Source organism: Amblyomma mixtum, chromosome 6, assembly GCF_055824585.1.
Source record: "Amblyomma mixtum isolate Tamu chromosome 6, ASM5582458v1, whole genome shotgun sequence".
Classification (NCBI taxonomy): Eukaryota; Metazoa; Arthropoda; class Arachnida; order Ixodida; family Ixodidae; genus Amblyomma; species Amblyomma mixtum.
Window position 1 is genome coordinate 118,228,761 of NC_143017.1, and position 20,525 is coordinate 118,249,285.

The following is a 20,525-nucleotide window of genomic DNA, read 5'->3' on the forward strand; positions in this document are numbered from 1 at the left end:
GTCAGCCTCGCACACTTTGCTCTGGATGTCGTATTCTTCACCAACTTCTCTCTACGTTCAACGGATCAAGAGCACATCACCACCGCCTTGCCCTCTTAAACCGAGCCTCGAACACAAACCGAAACCGAAGTGAAAACAGAGGTGCCAGCGCACCTATAGTTCGCATTTTGCCTAGCCACGCTAAATCGGCCGTCTTCAACCTTGAACAAACACTGTTATAATTAACTGCTTGAGTGCTACGCATTCAAACGTATTTTTTTTTTCTCAGGCATAGGCAATTTAATTCATACTCAAACCAGAAACAACATCGTACCGGCTCGGCGTCATGTTCTCTCTGAGATTAAATTTTGTCTATGCGCCCACTACGCTTATTCTATTAATAGCTCTCAGGGAGGCAGAAACACCTTGAGATCCTGGCGTAATCTTATGAGTAGCTCTTTGAAACATACATTAAACTGCCCAGCTTCCTTAAACGAATCTCTTTATGCAAGCTTATTGCCTTCATTTTTCCTTAGCGAGGTTGTTGATTCCAGCCCGACGTCAAAGTTCGTGATCAGGCACTCTGTGCCTCAGCGAGTCCTTTTCTAGAGTACACGTCCAGGCAACGAATGCAGGCTTAGCTACAGGCAGACGCTCCATGCTGTCCGCTGACGTCACTGCGTGGTTGCTGGGCGCTCGTCAGTTATAGTCTGGTGGATCCGCGTTGTAATACACGCTCATGCACGAATTCCCGCCACCCACCCGCAAAAACGTCTTTTTCGCTGACTGAGCGTCATTTGGAACCAGAAACAGGTTCTACGCTCATCAAGACGAAGAAAATGAGCGCCGCTGGCGAAAATAGAAGAAAGAGAAGAGGAAGGGAAGGCAATACCGCGTCGCACATCCTATGGAGTGAGAAATGAAGCGAACGCCCCAGAAGTGGGATTACATTTGACAAATGGCGAGCCCCTCAGGAGGATGGGGTGGGGGAGCGGCGATGTGGAGAAGGTTTGCAGCATGAAATGTGGGCTTCCATTGGGGCTGAATCGCAGTATTTTCTTGTCTTGTTTTTATCGAATTTGTGGGACACCATGAAGACCGCCCTTCCCGCTTTTCTTCCTCTTTCTGATGGCTTGGAATCAAGAATGACATTAAAATTGGGAGCAACTTGAATACATTTTCGCTTCCGCGAAACACATTGCGGTACCGGTTAGTTTCGTATGCAGAAATCTGAGTAGTACAAAAAAATTTGCAGTTATTGCTTTCCCCGAATAGGGTCATCCTATTCTAAATGTCTCTAATGTCAACCATGCTCAGTTTATCGCGAGTCAAGGACATGAAAACGTACTGAGGCCTGCATAATCACTGCACAAAGTTTTGGATATGTAACCTTTCTCCAAAAGCGTCTGCTATCTCATGGTAGAAAAATAGTACAAATCAAGCCATGTTTTGCGACTAATCGTTTTGTTTACTATAATTCCAGATCAACCAGCGGAGATACGAAGTTTCACGCGCTTGTTTGGTGTTTCATTCCTTCTATCAACATCGAGCATCACATTTACATTCAGTATATAAAACAACCAGAAGAAAATTGGGTCGAAAGTCAGAAGTGAACAGGAAATGTCATATGCATATGCAGTCTCTGTCCGTCATTTCAGCTCGTACGACCGGTCATTTATAGTAAAAGAACGCACATGACGCCTTTTTTTCCTTCTTTCGCGTTAAATAGAATAGAGTTGGGCCTGAATTATGTTGTACAGAGGTAATGTTATTGGCTCCACTCTTATGCGAGATTTCTGCATGTGAAGATAGGTATGAGAGTCCTCATCCGTGAACAAATGTGTCGTTGGTCATATAATTCTCCCATTGGCTGTAGGGAAGTGACGTCACCAGACCGGAAGTGAATTGAATTCACTTCCGGTAATGTCAACAACAGCTTCTAATGTCATCGCGTTACCACTAGGTGTCCGTGTGAAATTTATATTTCTGATTTTGACGACTTCCGGGACCCTGCAACTTTGGAGCGCTAGTAATTAGTTTCTTCGCCGCAGTGCTTTAGTTAGTTAGGTTGGCTTCACCGCACAACAGAAATGTGGCGTGGAAAAGGAGAAGATGAGATCGAAGGCCACCGTCAAGCACTACCGTCACTTTAGCCTCGTCAAATGGTTTCACCGCACTAACGGTGTCAGCAGGTGCCCAAGGCCTCGCAGCCGACCCGCCTCCGTGAGCGACAAGCGGTCGAAGAGCGCTATTAGGAGAAGGGCCACTTTCAGGAGAGCGTCGCACATTTCGATATATCGAATGGACGACCGACGAAATTGGAGTTCGGTATGGTGCGCGTCTTCCCTTCCCTTCACGACGCACTTCTGCCCCATGCCCTGCTGAAAGTTTCTACATGACGAGTTCCGTAATTCCATTCGTTTCTTTAAGAAGTTTTATTGAGTCAGTGTAGAGTATATGTAGTCGGTATGGACTGTATGCAAGCACGTACGGAATCTTAAGGACTCTATCTGACGTCAAGTACATCGTATGAAAATCGTATAGAAATTACATAGAATTTTTTTATGGACTGCGCACAGAAAAGGTATAGATTTTCATATAGCTTTCTATATCTTATGGACTCTATATCTTCGTAATTCCATACGAGTGGCTCATATGAAACGTTTCAGCAGGGTGAGGCTTCTAGTTCTGTCGCATTAATACGCATTTTGAATGACGTCAGCGCAAAAGAAACAGGGACAACAGAAAAGAATAGATGGACAACAATAGATCGAAATGAAAAAATACTGGCGAGCAACTCGCCCAACTTTCGGTTCTTTTACATCGCATTGACATGTCAGCCGGTTCCTTCTGCAAGGAGACTTTTTATGCTCTCCGCAAAAAAAAAAAAATGAATGGGATTGAGGGGATAGATGCTACGCAAAAGAATGGGGAGATTAGACTGCTGTTCATGACATAGTGACCACGATTTTGCGGTTTATAATGTTTAGAGGCGCTATTGGACCGCTTCTTCTCATATATTTTGTTAATACAGTTACAGCGCACGACGTGAATTGCTGTGCTGAGCCGCTGTCGACTGCAGATGTATCGTTTAGTTTGCGTTAAACTCGAGATGCAGAAAATTCGGATGAGCTTCATGCGCCGGCAAATTAAGACATTTGCACATGCACTGAAGCAGCATAATCAGTTGGAGTTAACCGAAAACACGAGTTATCGGTACGTCACCAGCTGGCAGTTCCTTTGTAATAAAAACCTCTCTTTTCACGAGCGAGAGCATCCTAAACGTCTGCAATCACCTACGTTTGAAACAAAAGGTGACCCCTATATGTAATGCAGCTTTCCTCTTCCATGGGCATTGATAGGTGGACACGCTGGTCGTCTTTCCGAAGCCGCACCACTTTGACTTGCCTAACTCACGCTCGTTCCTTCCCACGCCATCAGGGGTTTTTAGTGAGTTGATGCGGTGACGTAATAGCATATTTATTCTCAGCCTGCACGATTAATGCGCGTCATTTCCAAGACATCTTAATTTTGGTGCTCTTAGTCCTTCCGTTTTATCCCGTTTGAAAGATAAGCGTACGTCTTCACGGTGATGAAAAGCCTGCAGCTAACCAGTGCGCATGCGTCAGGTGTGGGCTTGAAGCGTCCGGTAGGCGTACTGAGCAACTGGTATGGCTTGTATCGAGAGAGTCCATAACCTCATTGTCACGCCTATGGCAGAAATACATCTCTTGGCTACTAAAGGACGCGCTGAAAAGGCAACGAATGCTATGCATACTCTTGGGAACCGTTCTGTAAGACGTGTATAATTTCAAGACCCTTTTGAACCACCAGCGTTGAACTAACAGTACAATTCGCCGTTTAGTAGAAATACCCGTTTTTATTGGTTACGTCAACATTTTGAGCTCCGCACATCCGCCCTGTATATCAATAGTTGGGACTTCGTGAAAGCGGCGCAGTCTGTCGTTCTTCCTCCAACAGTGAAGGCCTTACGACAAATGCCAACAATTTCGGTGCTCCTTGACGCCTCTGGTTTTGAGCTCCTCGTATTGTATATATCTTGCGTGTGGGAATGCTATGTTTCTTTCTTTCTATTTTTCTTCCTTTTTGCGCGTGTTCGTTTTGAATGCGTAGAATCGCCAGCGCTGCACGTTAGACAGTGCATTCTGCGATCGGTGCTTGGTGCCTCGCTGGGAATGCTTGCTGCCTTGGCTGAGCCTGGATATAGTGGGGCGTAGCGCGCTTGCAGGTGTAGTCTCCTCCGGATGTGCGCTTTGCCAGAGGCCGTCGGAAGCGGCATTTGTAGGTGGGGGGCACTAGGAGAGGGCGTCCCCGGCTGTCGCTGTTGCCGCCGTCGCTGCCGCTGCTTCTGCTGCTGCCTGGGCCGGTGACACGACTTTTGCCCGAACCGCGGGAAGTCGCGCTGAGCGAGCCGCCGGTGGTGACTGACGTGTCTTCTGCCTCTCCCCCCTTCCTCTGTGACCCCCGCTTTCTCTCTCTCTCTCTCTCTCTCTACCTTCTTCCTTCCTTCCATCTCTGTCTCTCTTTCCTCCTCCCCCTCCAGTTCCGTCACCTGGTGGCGGGCAAATTTCAGAAGGACGAATCGCTAGATGATAGGAAGACGGCGGCTGTGTTGCATAGGACGCTTACCGGCGGTTCCCTTGACAAAGGCGACAAGGTAAGGCCTCCTCTTCTTTCCTTCCTTCTTCCTTTGCCCGTCGTCTCTCCTCCTCCTCACCGTGGTCTATCCGCCCGGCCCGGCCACCACATCCAGCATTGTGCGTGGACGCTCGGTCTGCACCGGCCCATCACACGCGTTGTTGCTGTCTTCCAGCGTGCCTGTGTGGACAAACTGTTCGTTGCTCGGCCATCTGACGCGCCCTGCCTCGGATCCTGTGTGCGTGCGCACCTGTGTCTTCCTTCGCTGTTCCGTTCGTTCGCCGTGTCGTTGCTACAGAGGTTCGCCCTTGTTCCTATCTTGCGTGGTTAAAAATCTTCAGTGTGTGCTTGCCTCAAAATTCCTTGCGTGCAAAGCTCGCACGACATGTGTCAAGGAATGCGTTGCTCGCACCGCGGCAAGAATGAGAATGGTGGTCTGCTTTCAGCAAAAAAAAAGGGATCGTTCGGTGTCTGTGTAAACGCCAAGTGCGCATCCCTATTGTGTTTTCAAAGCACGTCAAGTATCGATCTCCAAGTGCCCCTCGTGAATGAAGAACCTGCAACCACCCCCAAGCACTCGGATGTAATCATACGCCCCTGTTGCTTTATTTTAAATGTTCAGGAGTGTAATTTTGGGGGCACCAATTTTTCAGGGGTAAATACGAATAGCGCTGATGCATTTCTGTGTGTCGTAGCCTGTTGCGTGACCTTAAGTGGTGTCTGTCTAAAGTAGTTGATGGATATCAGCTAGGGGCTAGAAGGGTTAGCAAATGAGCCAACCGCCGGTAGTTAATCATTGCTACTGTTGTTTGTATGCACGAAAGCTCGCTTCAGTCTAGCAGCTGTCCTGAGATTGTTCTGCAGGCCATCACAATATTAGCATACCGTGTCTTTTACCTCCAAATCAGTAGGCCTTGGTGAATAATCGTTTCTCCGCGGCGTAGCGCATCTATAGCTAGCCATTGCTCAGCAACTCTCCTGACGAAAGTGCTGCCAAACATTAAGCATGCAGCCATTTCGCCGATCGGCTCCAATTTCAGTCGTTTTCACCTTTCAAATGGCTTCGGGGCTGCCTGTGCCGTCCTCCACTTTTGCATCAGTGGTAGCTCTAACCGAAAGAGCCCGTTGTTAACACGACTGCTCCCGCGTCCATGAAAACGTGAGGACGTCGTTTCCATGCGTTACTCTGACGCCGCGGCATCAACGCGATGACGACACGGTCGGTGGCCCCGCCAAGGGCCGCATACGCGTGTCGAAGGCCGCATTATTCGAATGAAAACGTTGCGCCGGAATCCCCGCTTCCGCATGCGTCGCGCCCTGCGCAGTCGGGCACAGGACGCGATGCCATGCCTCTACTGCCGCCGCAGTGCTTCGTCGATGTGCCCGGGCGAGCAATTTGTGATTGCCTTCGCCTCTTCAGTAGCTCGTCCCATGTCGTTAGCGTGTCGTTACTACATTTCCGGTCGCTTTCGGGGCCTGCGGAGATCTGTTATGACCTGCTGGCTATTGCGATGGCCACTGCAAACGCTTACAGATTCGCTGAGCCGGAAAATTTTTTCTGTTTACTCGCGTACGCTCATTTCCCGTCAGACATTGATGGCAGCTCCGAGCGACACCATTAACCCGCTGTAATTATACGGCTCGCCTGTGTACTGTCTTGGTCGAGTGAGTAGAAAGTAAACGGCCTGCTTTCTCGGTTTTATTTCTTGGTGTCTTAACCAATGACTCCTTAAATCCCGGCGTAGAGCCTGGCAACAGCCATGGCAGGAGAACCTCGTAAGTTGTTAACCAAACGGGAGCTGTCCTCTTGGTAGAACATTAGCGGTAACTTGGGCTTTATCGCCGGACTGCGCCTGTTTAATGTGCACCGAAATCTAAGCAGACTGCCATTTCCACGTTGTTCTTGCACCGCAATGCGATCGAGATCGATGACGCGAACGCCTTAGCTGCTGAGGCACACTCTCGATGGGCCATTTCAGATGTCTCGCAATAGAGAAGCGTAAGCAAAGTATCGAATCTTCTTTTCCGCGTAAAAGGTATTGAACAAGACTGTGCTCTTTCTGACAGGAACAGCGTTTTCTTGTACGCTATCTTTTCAGACCCCCTGCTGTGGAACAGGACTGAGAGATAGATGTCCAGGCAGAGAACGGTATAGGTAAAATGGCTCAAGCGTCCTTTCCGTCATGACAGGAGAATACCGCAGGACGGAGCGCCTTTTCATTTCATTTCATTTCATTTATTTTTCCCTTAAAGGCCCGAGGGCATTACATAAGGGGGGAGCAAACTCAAGATTTGTACGAACAAGACAAGAACACTACAAAGAAAGAAAAAAAAATAACATTGAGAAGGAATAGAGATGTACAACAGGTAAGGGGCGTCGAAAAGGTTATACAATATGTAACAAGTAAAAAAAAAATTTAACACATGAGTAAACAAAGGCTAAGGAATGAAAAAAAGCAAGGACACTTGTCTGTCTCAAGCACAACATATAATTGAAAAGATTGCACTCACGAAAAATGGTCCTTTAGTATTTCACGGAATGATTTGCGATTAGTGCATGATACAATGGTGTTTGGCAGGGCATTCCATAGAGCTATTGCGTGCGGGAAAAAAGAAGAACTGAGTGCTAACGTGCGACAGTTGATGCGAGCGATGCTATGATTGTGGTTCAAGCGGCTAGACGTCCTATGGGGGGGTTCTAGTTTTGCGTGGCGTGAGCGCGGATGATAATAGAAATGATGCAGAAGACAGAGGCGAGATATAAACTTGTTTAAACTTGTTTATGTGCGCCATTTTTATGACATCGTCGGTTCTTTCATGCGTTTCCAGACGGGGCGTACACGTTACAAGTGAATCCGATAAGAGCATTCACTCTCCTAACATCTCATTGATGAGCGCCGACTCCCCCAGGCAAGTACGGTTGTGGGACAAGAGAAGAAATATAAAAAGAAGCACCGCGCCCGAAGTCTCCAAAGAATGCGCTCCAACGCATTATTTTCTTCAATCCCCAGTGTGCAGTGTTCTACGCAGAGTACTGTGTCCCTTGAGTATGGCCTCAGAGATTCGTTCCGAATGTCCCATCTAAAACAGCGAGAGGCGTAATAATGCGAATACGGAGTTCGCACTTAGAACATCTCGCACATTCGTCTTCCTGCACGTCCCGTGGGCGTCTGCACCCCGATTACGGCCATATCTGCTTGTCGAATCTGTATTCCGGAGCTGAACGCGGCCCGAACTCGGAAGATGTGCAGGGACGTCCCGAACGTGTGCGGAATCGCTGACCGCTGCTTCCGTGACTCTCCCGCTCTAACCCGTTTAGGGCTCTCGCCTACCTTTCCATTTTCGCACGCCGACTCTGCGCACATTTCTCTCTCTCTCTCTCTCATTTTCTGTCATTGTCGTGCTATTCGGTTTCTCTCCGGTATTTACTACTTTTTGATGAAGAAATTTCAACGAGTTTTCTTTGTGAGGTCGTACCTCGCGGTTCTTCTCCTAAAAAGACAAAAACAAAAAGAGAGAGAGAGAGAGGAACTAAGAGTTGATCATAAAGCTCTTACTTCCGAATGTGAGTCCTAGCTTTGTTGTGGCCTGACACGGAGAGCGAGGAGTGGCCTTGAAATGCATAGGGCTGGGGAAGATGTGATCGGGGACGGAGTACTGCGTTACCGTGTTTTATCTGCGAGTAGAGAGACTTTATCCGTTGTTTTGTTATGTGCCTCCGTGCTGGGCCTTATCAGCTGTTCTTGATTTCGCTATACCTCTCTCTGTTTCTCCCTGCGTGACTCCGTCCGTTCCGTGGTGCCTAGCGGAGCTCTGTCCTTAATCCACCACCGCTTGTCATGGCAGTCACGACTCCATGCGATGCGGAGAATTCCAGCTTCAGCTTTGCGTTCTCTCTTCTCCTGGATTCTTTGTTCTAGCCTACTTGGGGAGCAGAAACACCGAGCGTCAAGCTACTTTGTACTACAGCCATCTTGTACTGAACTCAGGGAGTGCTCCGTCCACTGTACAGCTGAGCTTATAAAGCCCATCTCCTGCTGGTGCGGTCGCGCTTTATTTATTTTACTTTTAAGAAGAGAAAAATGAGTGAGTTGGTGGTGATTTATGTTCACGCAGTGCAAAAAACAACAACAAGAAACTCGGAAGAGAGAGAGAGATACTTCACCCGTGTTGTGTATGTCTCTGCTTGTTTTCTGTGCTTTTTGCGCTGCCTGAACTTGAATCCTACCTTTATTTTTTAACGTTCTGTAAATGCTACCGTGAACGCACTGGAAAAAAAATTTCGCACTTGGAAAGAAAGCCTGTCTGACGATATTCAACCAGCGAATTCACTGTATATATCTGAGGTTTAGCAAAGGCTAGGCCTCATGCTACCACAGTTTTGTTATTATGGAAAACCGGCCATGTTTCTAATCCTCACTATGACGTTAGGAAACAAAAAAGGCATTTCTTAAACTCCGTTCTATGGCAGCTCGAAGAAACACATGCACTAGAGATTTTGTTAGCATATATACCGAACTCTATAAGGATGATACGTTGTTTGCTTAAAATTGCAGCGGTAAAATTTTCAGACATGTTTACGAAAACCCTAAACAGAAGGTCATTGTGTCTGTTTTTTACACATTCAGTGTTTCTTGAGCCAATCGCAGCACTGGTTTCCATCAGTACCTAGGCCTATGTTGATAAGCACAGGTTGTACAGAAGCTGCATGTGCAGCGGGTGGTTAGCGATGAGCTGCTCGCCAAAACGCGCTTGCGCCGCCAATCAAGAATCCTTTCTTCTCTCGGGCTCAAAGTCTAACAACGCAGCCGTCCCTTCGGTATTTAGGTGACTTAGTTGTGTGTGTGCTCGACACAAGTTGGCTGTTTTGAAGCCTGGTTGAGACGGCAGCATTTTGACCGAGGCGATGTGCAAAAACTTTCGTGTGCCGGGAATTTTTCTCTCGTCAATGAACTCCGGGTGGTCATCATTAATCCCTAACCTTCCGTTTTACGGAATACCACGTAGACACAGCGTTGCTTTGACACGTAAAAAACGAAACTATCGATGAAAAGGATTTTCTTACATATTTTTTCATGGATGGTTTCTAATTCAATATGCTCTCGGCATTCAATATTTTATTAATATTCCACATTGCATGACACCCTTAGTACGTATTAGGCTGAAAAAGATGACATGAAAGACCAAAGATCCCGGAATTTCGGGGCGTCTAATGTAGCTCTCTGCGTCAGGGAGCGCAGTAATCCTATTAAAACTATTCATTAATCTGAGCGTATTAGATGGTTAAAATCTTTATCTGCATATGCCAACGTGCACCTTGTTAGCTATTAGCGTTGTTTAATCTAAGAAAAAAGAAGCTTATGTATGCGGTTCAGAATCGCTAGTGGTTTTTAAGAGCGTCTGGAATTTTGTTCGGAGACAGTTAAATGGTAAAATGACTCAACCTATCAATGTCGAGTCGTGTGCAATATGAGAGAGAATTATTACTTACAATAACATTTCTTCTTGTTTTCTAACCAGTTTTCTTCCTGGTGTTTAATATCCAAAGGTAGTTTTCAAACTGAGCAGAGAAATAACTACGAAATTCGAAATTTTGTGCAAAAGTTTTCCTGTCGTAATGATCATGACTGCACCTCTAAGTACATTGTGTAAGTCAATCAGACCTCCTTGAGTTTTGCTCTCATCTTTTTTCGGTCATATGACCACTGATTAGCTACAAGCATTTGAAGGCGGTGCATTTGAAAAACCCAGAAAGAAAAAAAGATATAAGACGTGACATTTTTGTTATATATGTGCGAACCTGTCACGACAGATGGAGAGTGTCCGGGGGTATGAGAGCGTCCGAGCATCCGTTGGAACACTGCAATATGGTGCCTTTAGGCTCAATTAGTACAGTAGTGTTGGAGTGCTACTAATCATTTTGTTTTCTCTGAAATGTCTGTAATCAGTAAATCGGCCTACGTTCGTGCTTGATTGTGGAAGTCGCCCTTAAATGCTGATATTGGTTTTGCTTCCGTGTCCCATGTGCCCCGAAGAACGATACACGGCCTACCTGGACGGCAGAGAAACTAGTTATAGTTGTGCACAAATTGCCAAGGGCTCAAGTACACTTCGCTTGCTTGTTAAGTTTTATCAAAACGTTTTATCAGGGATATCTGAGGCTTGCTCGAACATGAACGACTCGCTGAAACGACAACATTTTGGTTATGTTTCTGCACAAAAAATGAAGTATGGTCTCATGGATTCCTTTTTTTTTTTCATTTTATTCTTTTTGCGCTGTGACCAACGAAAGTAATGTAGTCCTGAAAATGTTACGATTCTCTTGCACCATCTGCGCATAAGTCATAAGGCCGAAGTTTAATTTTGTCATTTTTCAGTGGAGGAGGTAGGAAAAAAATGTTATGAAAGCAGGTTGACAAAATGTTCCATTTACTTTTTCACATTGCACAGGGGAAGAACGTCGCACACACCACCGCACAAGTGTTCACTTTTTTGCGAAAACAGTAAGACAGAAAGAATCGGCTGAAGTGTCGTAATTACAGCAATAGATTTAAATATATCAAGCGACAGCAGTTCACATTGTTCCCATCGAAAAATATATAACACAAAAGAAATTCACACTGGCAACTGATTGCATAAAATAGATTGGCACAAAAGTAACATGCTGGATACAAGGCAAGGAAGCTCGATTTGTGCTTACAACATTTCAAAAGTGTATTTCGAATTTTCTGTGTTTAATATACGGTAATTCCAAAACTGGGAGACTGTGTCATGGGCGTTCGTTCATGTAGTGCTGTGGTAGGCAGCATTTCGGAGCCTTTCTTGAAGTTGTTTCTGTTTCCTTCTCCAAGCTGGAATCTTGAAGTTGAGCTGGTGAAACCAACGTGCTAGCGAAATCAAAACGGCCGTATATGAAAACGCAATTAAACCAATTAAATTAAAGGCAATGTAGTTGAAAGTCTATTAAATATCACCAGATGAGCGGCTGGCGCACGTATGACGATAGTACGAATCTTCTAAGACTCACGGTAGTCAGCAAGTATTCACGATGCAGAAAGTCTTAACATTAGGCGCTGATTACCTTGCACGCGACATGTTCTGTAAGCTGAACATAATTTTAGGAGAGAATAACTGTTCTACATACAAATAATTAAACACACTGTGGATTATTGGTACCCGCGTTTATGATGTAGGAACATCAATAGTCAGTCGATTTATTAAATTACAGGTTAACACAAATTATTTTTCTTCCATTTACCTGGAGTATTCATAGTTTAATATCTGTCGGAGTTCAATATCTGCTTCCATAGTGTGCTCTCAGTAGCGATCTGTGATGCACAGCGGCCGCAGCTTTTATTTTGTATCTATCATTGATTTCTTAGAACCAGCGGGTCGATATATGTTCTGATCTTGCGCTGCACCACCAAGCGCTATATGATTGCCAAGATCAATTACATGCTTTCATTCCCGCGTGTGTAACGGGCTGACATTAGTATAATTTGTTTGTTTAATATTAGCTGAAAGCTATGTAGTACAGGCTGCACGGCAGGTTCAGATCCGATTTCTGGAGCACAGGCTTTATAACTGCAGCTATTCGAAGTGGCTTCTCTAGGTTATCATTACATCGAGCGTTCCCATCCGTATTGCACGCAACTTTCGGGCGTGTACACCCTGTATATACACCGAGCGGCGCCTTGCTAACCGAGCGTGCTGGGGTTTATCGCATGCCCGCAAGGGCTTCACTTATTATGCAAACACAAGGGCCTTGCTTGGGAAATCTGCAGCAAGCGGCGAACGGTTGACCATGCTCATCATCGATCTAGAATCGATTTTGTGATTACCGAAACGAGCTCTCTTTGGCAACGGTTTTCGGCTACAGGGGCGATGTTTTCGCTTCTTCCTTTATTTTTGTTTTTGCATCTGACGTTCTTACTTAGTTCTACGGTCCCCTGGGAAACGATCAGCTTACTGAGCTGTCGCCAAGCCGGTCCTTTAAGCGACTCTTAACATGCAAAAGAACAAGCATGCCTCCTTCTGAAGTTTTCCATTGCCACAGCCGGGCGGGTTTGCAATGATTTTGCTGTATACTCCAAGCTGCGTGTATCTGCCCGTAAGAGCGAATTGCTGTTGTGCCTCTGGAATTGATTAGGCGTAGGTACGCCCACTTTCATTCTCTTGTCTCGACAGGCATCTTGAAGCAGTTGTACCTTGCACTTTAACGAAAAGAAGAAAAAAAACTAGCTGTTGTACTCCGGCATACTCTTCTCTCCAGCGTCATTAGCTGCTTTTATCTGTTGAACGGTCCTTGTCGGGTGTTGCTGCTGTATTCCGTGATTCTGCGTAAGCTATATTGCAAAGTCGAGAAACCGCAGAGTTACAGCGCACAGTCACTCCTGTGCAATGAACTATAAGTGGAAGTTGTTCTTGGCTATTCATTCCATTATTTTTTGAAGCGAAAAGCTTCACTAGGCTCGTCAAGCACCGGGTCTGGCGCGCGCCGTGATCAATTTTAGCCACAGCTGCGCATGCGCGAAACCGAATGACGTCACGCGGAGCGCAAGGGGCCGCTGCTGCCGCAGCCGTCGCCGCCGCCGCCGCCGCCGCGCGTACTCCGTCGTCTGAGCGTCGCCGCTTCTCCTCCTCGCCACCGTTTTACCCTTCGCCGCTGCCGCGCGGTCGCCGCCGCCGTCCCAAGAGGAGAAGGTTGTTTCGCAAGGCGTTGCGAGAACGCGTGAACGGCGGCGGCGGCCATAGAAGAGGCGACCATCCTCGCCACCGTTTGACCTTTCACCGAAGCCGTGCGCAGTGCACATTTGAAATATATAAGGCGCGCTTGCCCATAGAACAGGCGCGCACACTCGCCATGGAAGGAGAAGAAGAAGCAACAGTCGGACGGCGCAGAAACACCGATCCAGAAGTGGTAGCTTGGGAGTTGGCTGAAAAGCAGCGAGAGCTTTTCGCTTATCTAGGCTTAACCTTAGCTAAGCCACAGCCAATTTTTTTTTTTAGAGGGACCTTCATAGAGCTTTTTCTCGGCTCGTCATAAATCCGCCTACAGTTGTTATGTACAAACTGTTTATGCGGCTTCGATTGCACGGCCTGGATTGTTTACGCAGCTAGTTTAACTTGCTTGCTATGTCTCAAATATTCAACGGTTTGCCACGGTTTGCCGTTGTTTATTATCTCCTTCCCACAGTGAGGGAAAACATTCGTGAATTCTTTGAACGGGTTCAAAGGAGACGGAGTGCGACAAATCAGCTTTGGTTAGAAGGATACGTAGCCGCATCGCGTACATGCCTAAATAATTAAAGTGGGACGATGTATCGCGAACCATCGCTTTTGGTTTAACGCCTAAGGTATGTGCGCATGACGCCAAACATCAATGAAATGTCATGGCACGATCTAGCTGCGCTGAAGCGCTTGGTCCCAACGGAATCAGAATGCGTTATACCGGGGCTCACAGCTGTGGCATCTAAACACATCATAATGATATTGCTTGCTAAATTCCATGTGACGTCTTGACTTGAAACTTTCTTAGAGCCGTGTTTCATGCTCCGGGGCATTTTGTCATTTGACAAGTCGTAGGAGTCGTCGCGTCTTTAATGCTTTTAAGGCTGGCACTACAGCGCACTGTCTTTGCCAAGAGTAACCAGGCAGCGGAGTTTGTTTCTTAGCCGATTAACGGAGCAATTATGGGACCCTTTAAGCTATCTGCGCATTGTCCTCACCTTTCGAGACAAACTGGTCTTTAAGAATGACGAAAGAGCTCCAGTATACGCCTGAGAAGTAAACACTGTTGTCTGGTTACTTTTGACAAAGACTGTACCTGTCTTGCCCACTCTGAGTACCCTCGTATTCTCTATGTAAGGCTGCATTCTCCAAAGACGATGAACGAGGATAGGCGGATATCCATGAGGAAACACTACTCGTCATTCCTGAGTGGGGCTTTGTCTCGTAACGCACATAGATGCTGGCGATCTTTGTTGTTTAGCGTGTTATTTAGGAATTAAATTGAACGCCAGGCAGAGGTCTAAAGAGACCAGAGTTCAATTGCAGGAGGAGTGATCGGGAGTCCTTTGTTCATGATTTTACGAGTGTTGACATCGTCACGCTTGGCTTTGAGACCGTTTAAGCTCCTTTCTGCTATGTGTTTTTTTTTTGTCTTCGCGTAACAGTCGGCGCTTTCTTTTTTATCCAGTTGGTGATGACGCTGCTATGCATGTCAACTTCGTCCTGTGTTAAATCTCTTCTTTTGAACTGAACTTGGCATTGAAATTTGTATGTTTTTGTGAGGCAGTTGCTGTGCCGTGTCTGTGATTCTGTACCGGTTTCGTTTCCGTTAATATCTTTACGAAATATCACGAACCCTGTCCTACAAAAAAAAACCGGCCTTCATGTGTACACTCATTCCGCACAACGTTCCGCAGAACTTCCCTAAGAAGAATCCTTCATAATTTTCGTTCTCTTCACATTGCCTCGTAACGGTTTTCTAAACCGTGTAAAGACGTGATTCGCAGCTTTCGTAGCCCAGGAACCTTTCCACACTACTGAAAAATTAAAGAACAAATTATCCTCCGTGACCTTCACGAGATCTCCTTGAGTTCGTTGTCACGCATGTTCGGGTTAGGTGTGGCAGCGTCTCTAAAGCGCTTATCGCTCTTCCATCAACAAAGGTTGACAGAGAGTAGAGAAAATGGCGTGTCGACAACGGAACGAAGGGAAGTCTCAGTCCACAGACGAACAAGAGGAGGTTGCTTCTTCGTGACTTCGAGGACTTGTCTCTCTCTGTGTGACGACAAGTTCTCTAATCGAAACGTTGGTCGGTGGAGTGATGCTTTCCTCGTGCCCTTTTGGTCAGGTGTGTGCTTCGGTGGCCAATCAGCGCATAGTTATCCGCGCAGTGTTCCGTTAAGCAAAGTACGATCTGCATGAGCGACAGCACTGCGGGGTGTGCGCAGATGGCGGCCGTGACGTCGACGACCGCGATCGCGCCCATCACGTCGCACACGTCGCAGGCGGAGGCGCACAGCGGCTCCCTGCCGGAGTTGGCCAAGCAGGCGCAGGGCGGCGGGGCGGTCGCCGCCGCACCGCCGCCGCCGGGCCACGAGCAGGCGCGCCGCACCGACGAGCGCCAGCACCTGCACTTGGGCTTCGCCGAGCGGCTGCACGGCCTCACCGAGAAGCTGCACAGCCACCTGCGCGGAGAGGGCGCCGACGCCAGGGCGCGCACAGGTGGGTGGTAGACTCTCCTCTTTCCCTCGCCCTCCTCCTTTGATTCCATCGCGCGGAGTTTCGTTCCGAGAACTGCGAATGCGAAACTATGGTGTCTCTCTCCGCTCCTGCTACGCCTCGACTTCTAAGTAAAGTTTGTTCTTTTTCTCTGTCTCTATCGAGAACAAAAGATGGAGAAGGCTGAGGAGTTGCGAAGCACTAACTGCGGCCACTTGCCGGAGCCTTGCAGGCGAAAGCGCCTTGTAGCGATCAGCTTTGCTGTCGCGTATCGGGCCGCTCTGCAGATTTTCTGTTGTGTTTAGCATTCACCCATGATACATTAGTGGCGAGGGCGCGGTGTTCTTCTGTCGACCCTAACCCATAGTCCGTCTGCCTATGCACTGCCGGCCAGAGTAAATCGGCGGTATGCAAATCCAGAACATTTGGATTGACATTAGTTTTTTTGTGCATGTTTGTCTTTGTTTAATATTCACATGTGAGTACTTACGAAACTGCTATAATTCGTACCTAGGAGCGCATTTCTTTACTCATGTTAGTTGCGACACTCTGAATCTAAACGTGAGAATGTCCTGCAGTGCTTGCTTTAGGGGCTAGTATATAAAGCGCGCGAAAAGAAAAAAAAGGAAGCGGGATTGGCGACATCTGAAGAGTACCGCCTCTCCCTCCCCTTGCGCCTGACCTCCGCTGCCGCAACTTCTGAATGGAGCTGGCCAAGCGAGCTAGCTAGTGCTTCTGCACATGCAAGCACGTCTCCTGGGCATCGCTACCGTTACCTCGATCGACCTTTGTGGGAAGGAAGCTTAAGCGCCGCAACCCGCTCCGTTCGTGTGGCGGCGTTTATAACGCCCGTACATACCTATATCACAGCCTTCAAGACTGGGCGACACGACGGGATTCAGCCTGGTTTAACCAACGCTGCCTTCATGCCCGATATCATAGACAATGGCTCATAAATCTCGTCCCTCTTATCAACTTATCAACAGTACTTGTTCCTATGCGTATGACACGATGGTCACAGAGTTATTATACTTACTTTGCGTTGCGTTTATCCCAGTGAGATCTGAATTGCGTCTCTCGAGGGCTACATTTTTAACTCTATAACTTGTAGCACCGCCTGAATATTCGTCTTGTGCGAATGTTCGCTCAAATAGCGGATGATCACACAAATATTCGATTCGGATTCGAAAAAGTTCTATTCCTGAACCTTTACTGACACACAACTAGACGAAACGCTTCCACTCAAGACATCGCTGGGGCTCCTGTTCTCCTCGCACTTTTCCACCGCAGCTGCATCTTCCGTTTGGAGCTGTTAAACCAGGCTAGGTGTCGCCACAATCGACACTTTCATTCGGCGAGCGGGCGACGAGGCTAGAGATGAGTAAGATGCCTCAATACTCAGCTGGAGATGGGCAGACGGAGGCGCCCCCTGTGAACCAGAAACTCATTTGTCGATGGCTCTTGTGACTACCTTTCTGCTCACCACATCCTTTCTCCCTTCCTTCAGACCGCAGTTTGGGTGTCCATCGTGAGCTACAATTACTACGTATTTCCCTTCCCCACAGCCATGCACGCCCTCTCTTTCTCTCGTCTGACTGTCTAGATCTATGTTTTGAGCACGCTTACCAGGTCATCTGAATGTCACAACAATGGCCGTTTATACTGCTAGCCTCCCGGGCGGTTTCAACATAAAAAAAAAAAAATTGTCTACCCGTCACATGCTTTGCAAGAGCCTCTCCTAACTTTCTCTCCTATCTGTGTTTCTGTGTTCTGTTCTGCTCCGTGCCCTTAGCTTCCTTCTAGTAGTTCTTTTTAACGATGCTTGCATGACAGAAGGGCAGACCGTGCACGTTACTTGTCTTATTCTCTGGTTATTGAGAAAAACAGTACAGCACAAATAAGCAAGTGTCAGTTTCCTTCGCTGTCGCCGGTAGTGCTATACCGGAAATACGATATGTAGGGTCGTTTCATCATGGTTGCTTGCACTGCGGCACTGCACTGGGGCAGAGAACACGACACTTCTAAATTAGGGTTCTGGACGGTCGACTTAGTATGAGAGAAACGTTTGTTCATAGCGTATGAATGTCTCTCAACCTTTCGGAAAGGAGGTGAACGCATACCTCACAGGAAACATCGGGACTGGAGAGCAGGATGGAATTGTCGGAGCTGTCAAATTAAATGCGAGCCATGTCATTTAACCGGGACCGACTGCAAGTGACGTGTTTTTTTAACAGTTAGTCGTAGCAGCCAGCCAGCGTCCGACGTGTGTTCAACGAACGTGAACACGTGAACGACCCGTGTTCTGGTCGCCTTGCTCGCACGATGCCGCTTCTACAATTGAGTATTAATGAAATCTTAAAAGACCTCCGAAATTTCTCTTCAACGACGTAGAAAATCGGGGAGCTTGGAAAAGGCGGCTTGCGAAGTGCTTCGAAAGCCATTATCTCGTTTCTTTCTTTATGATCCATACGCTTGACACACTATGCCAGTACAGCCGAACGCGAATATATCGAGCTCGGAGGGGGTCGCGAAATAGTTTGGTATATTGATAATTCGATATATTAAAAAATTCCAGTCGATAAGCTGATCTGTAACCTTGAAGCAAAAAATTGGCAGTGGTTAAGCTCTTCTAAACCTAGTTAAACAGAGGGAAAGCACCGTTACACTTGTCTACGCTTGGTTAAACGCTTGAAACGCCTCGCAGGCGTTTCAGACACACTGTCAGCCGCGCTCTCATTCATGGCGAAACTGCATGCGAGAGCGGCGTCTCCTTCTTAAGCGAACGCCTAGTCACGTGCATAATTACAAGACCACATATGGCGAAGCGGCGGTCGGCGCACCGCGGTCGGAGCAGTGGCGCGCGGCTGCAGCTGCGGTGGGTCACGTGCTCTGACATCACAGCCAAACCCGCGGTGCTCCTGCTGCTGAAGGTCAAACTGCAACACCCAATGACCTTGGTGAAACAAGGCGTAGTGGAGCTCTCGCTCCAAAATACTTTACACCCACGCTAGTAATGCTCTCCTTGCAACGACGTTCCGCCTGCCGGCGTGATGGCAGCGGCATAACTTGCTTGGAATCTAAACCACAGCAGAGGGTGCTTTGGAGCTAGCCTCTGCCTACCATGTCTAGTCCTGTTAACAGTACTCTGTAAAGAGATGATCAGATCAAAATAGGGTACAAAGTCGGTTTAACGAAGGGCAGCGAAGGGCGCAAGACGAGGGCCGCCGCTCGGCTTCAGTTGGGTGGGCTTCACCTAATGGCATCAATGTTGCGTGGAAAGTGAGTACCAGGAACCATATACTGCCCGCAAGCACACCACTCGCCTCGCCGCGCGCTTTCAGAGCGCTAGCGCTGCCAGCCGGCGCCCAGGGCGGCGCAGCCGAACTGGCTCTGAGCGGAAAGCGACCGTAAATCTCTGGCAGGAGAAGCGGCACTTGCAGGGGCGCGACGCGCCGTGACATACGTTGAATGTTCCGCTGAACGCAAGCACGATAAACGTGAACATTGGTGCTGTGCATTTGAATGAGGTTTTCAAGGGAATGTATTGGCTAGTTGATAAACCTATAATTCGATACATCTGAATTCGCTATATCCGGGCTAGACTTTATACGTATTCTATAAAACTCGCCCAGTTTTATGTTTTTCTAATTCTGTACACCCGGTGCAACTCGGCACCGCCCCGTTTCCTTCGACAATGGCTGCCATCGTGTCTAACATGCTGGTGGAAACAGCGGAAAAAAAAAACGAAAATGTACCGATGAAAGCGGACACAACGCCCGCGCTGTTGAGCCACCTCTTCTCATTTCTACCGCCGTATGCGCGTTGTTCCCACGAGAGTGTTCAGCAAACACCAGCTCGCAAGACTCGCTATTCTGTCGCCATGTGTCGACGCGCCGCATTCCGAACTACGCCTCTGTCGTCGACTGACTGCTTAGAAGAATGGAGCTGAGTTCTGACGGTGTTGCAATGCACGATGCTGCACGACCTGCTCGCTGGCGAAGTTGGCTGCCGAGCATGTCACCTGGTCTTAGCTGTGGACGCCACCGGTGTTCATCACTTAGCCACGTATGCTATAGGGTAGTGCACTGCTGTTTGGGTTGCTGAATACGATCGAGACTAGGTCAAGTGTTAGTCTCGTAATGTAGCGCAACTCGTAGACAGAAAGCGAAATTAGTATATCTAACGTCTGGAAAACGAAGCACAAGTCTATCCTTGTCTCATCTCTGCCATTCCGTGCTCTCACGGTATTTCACTTCAGCGTTCGTAATCAAATATTTACCGTAATTACCCAATTCTAACGCGCCTTTGATACCAAAACGAATCCTATTTTCGTGTTCACGAAAACGGAAAAAGCACAATTTGTGTAGAAGCCTTCAAATCTGCTGCCCCATTGCTCCTCGTCGCTCACTTGGTGATTCTTCACGATTGTAACGCGCCTCCCGTTTTGAGGCTAGATTTTATTAGGGGGGGGGGGGGGGGGGGGAGTGCGTGTTAGGAGCTGGTAAACACGTTATTTATTTACCTTCAGGGCCGTTTAAGTGTTAAAGATTAAAGTGGTAGGTATGCATAAAGGAAGAGCAGAAACTGTACTCATGCGTTCAGACTGGAGCACAAAACTGGTTTTTCGTTCGATCAGCTATATGTTGAAATACTGAACG

At 47.6% G+C, this 20,525-nt stretch overlaps 1 protein-coding gene across 6 annotated transcripts in view; it reads left to right on the forward strand.

The window, feature by feature from the left end:
- Dgk (diacyl glycerol kinase 1) overlaps positions 1–20,525 on the forward strand; it is a 453,430-nt gene that overhangs the window by 385,384 nt on the left and 47,521 nt on the right. For 4 of the 6 annotated variants that reach the window (XM_089548936.1, XM_089548940.1, XM_089548937.1 and 1 more), the window contains 2 exons: positions 4,544–4,657; positions 15,597–15,870. In XM_089548936.1, coding sequence (XP_089405062.1) covers positions 4,544–4,657; positions 15,597–15,870 — 388 coding nt within the window. Of the gene's footprint in view, positions 1–4,543; positions 4,658–4,742; positions 4,939–15,596; positions 15,871–20,525 lie in introns of those variants that run through there. The other 2 variants (XM_089548942.1, XM_089548938.1) reach the window with 2 other exon arrangements.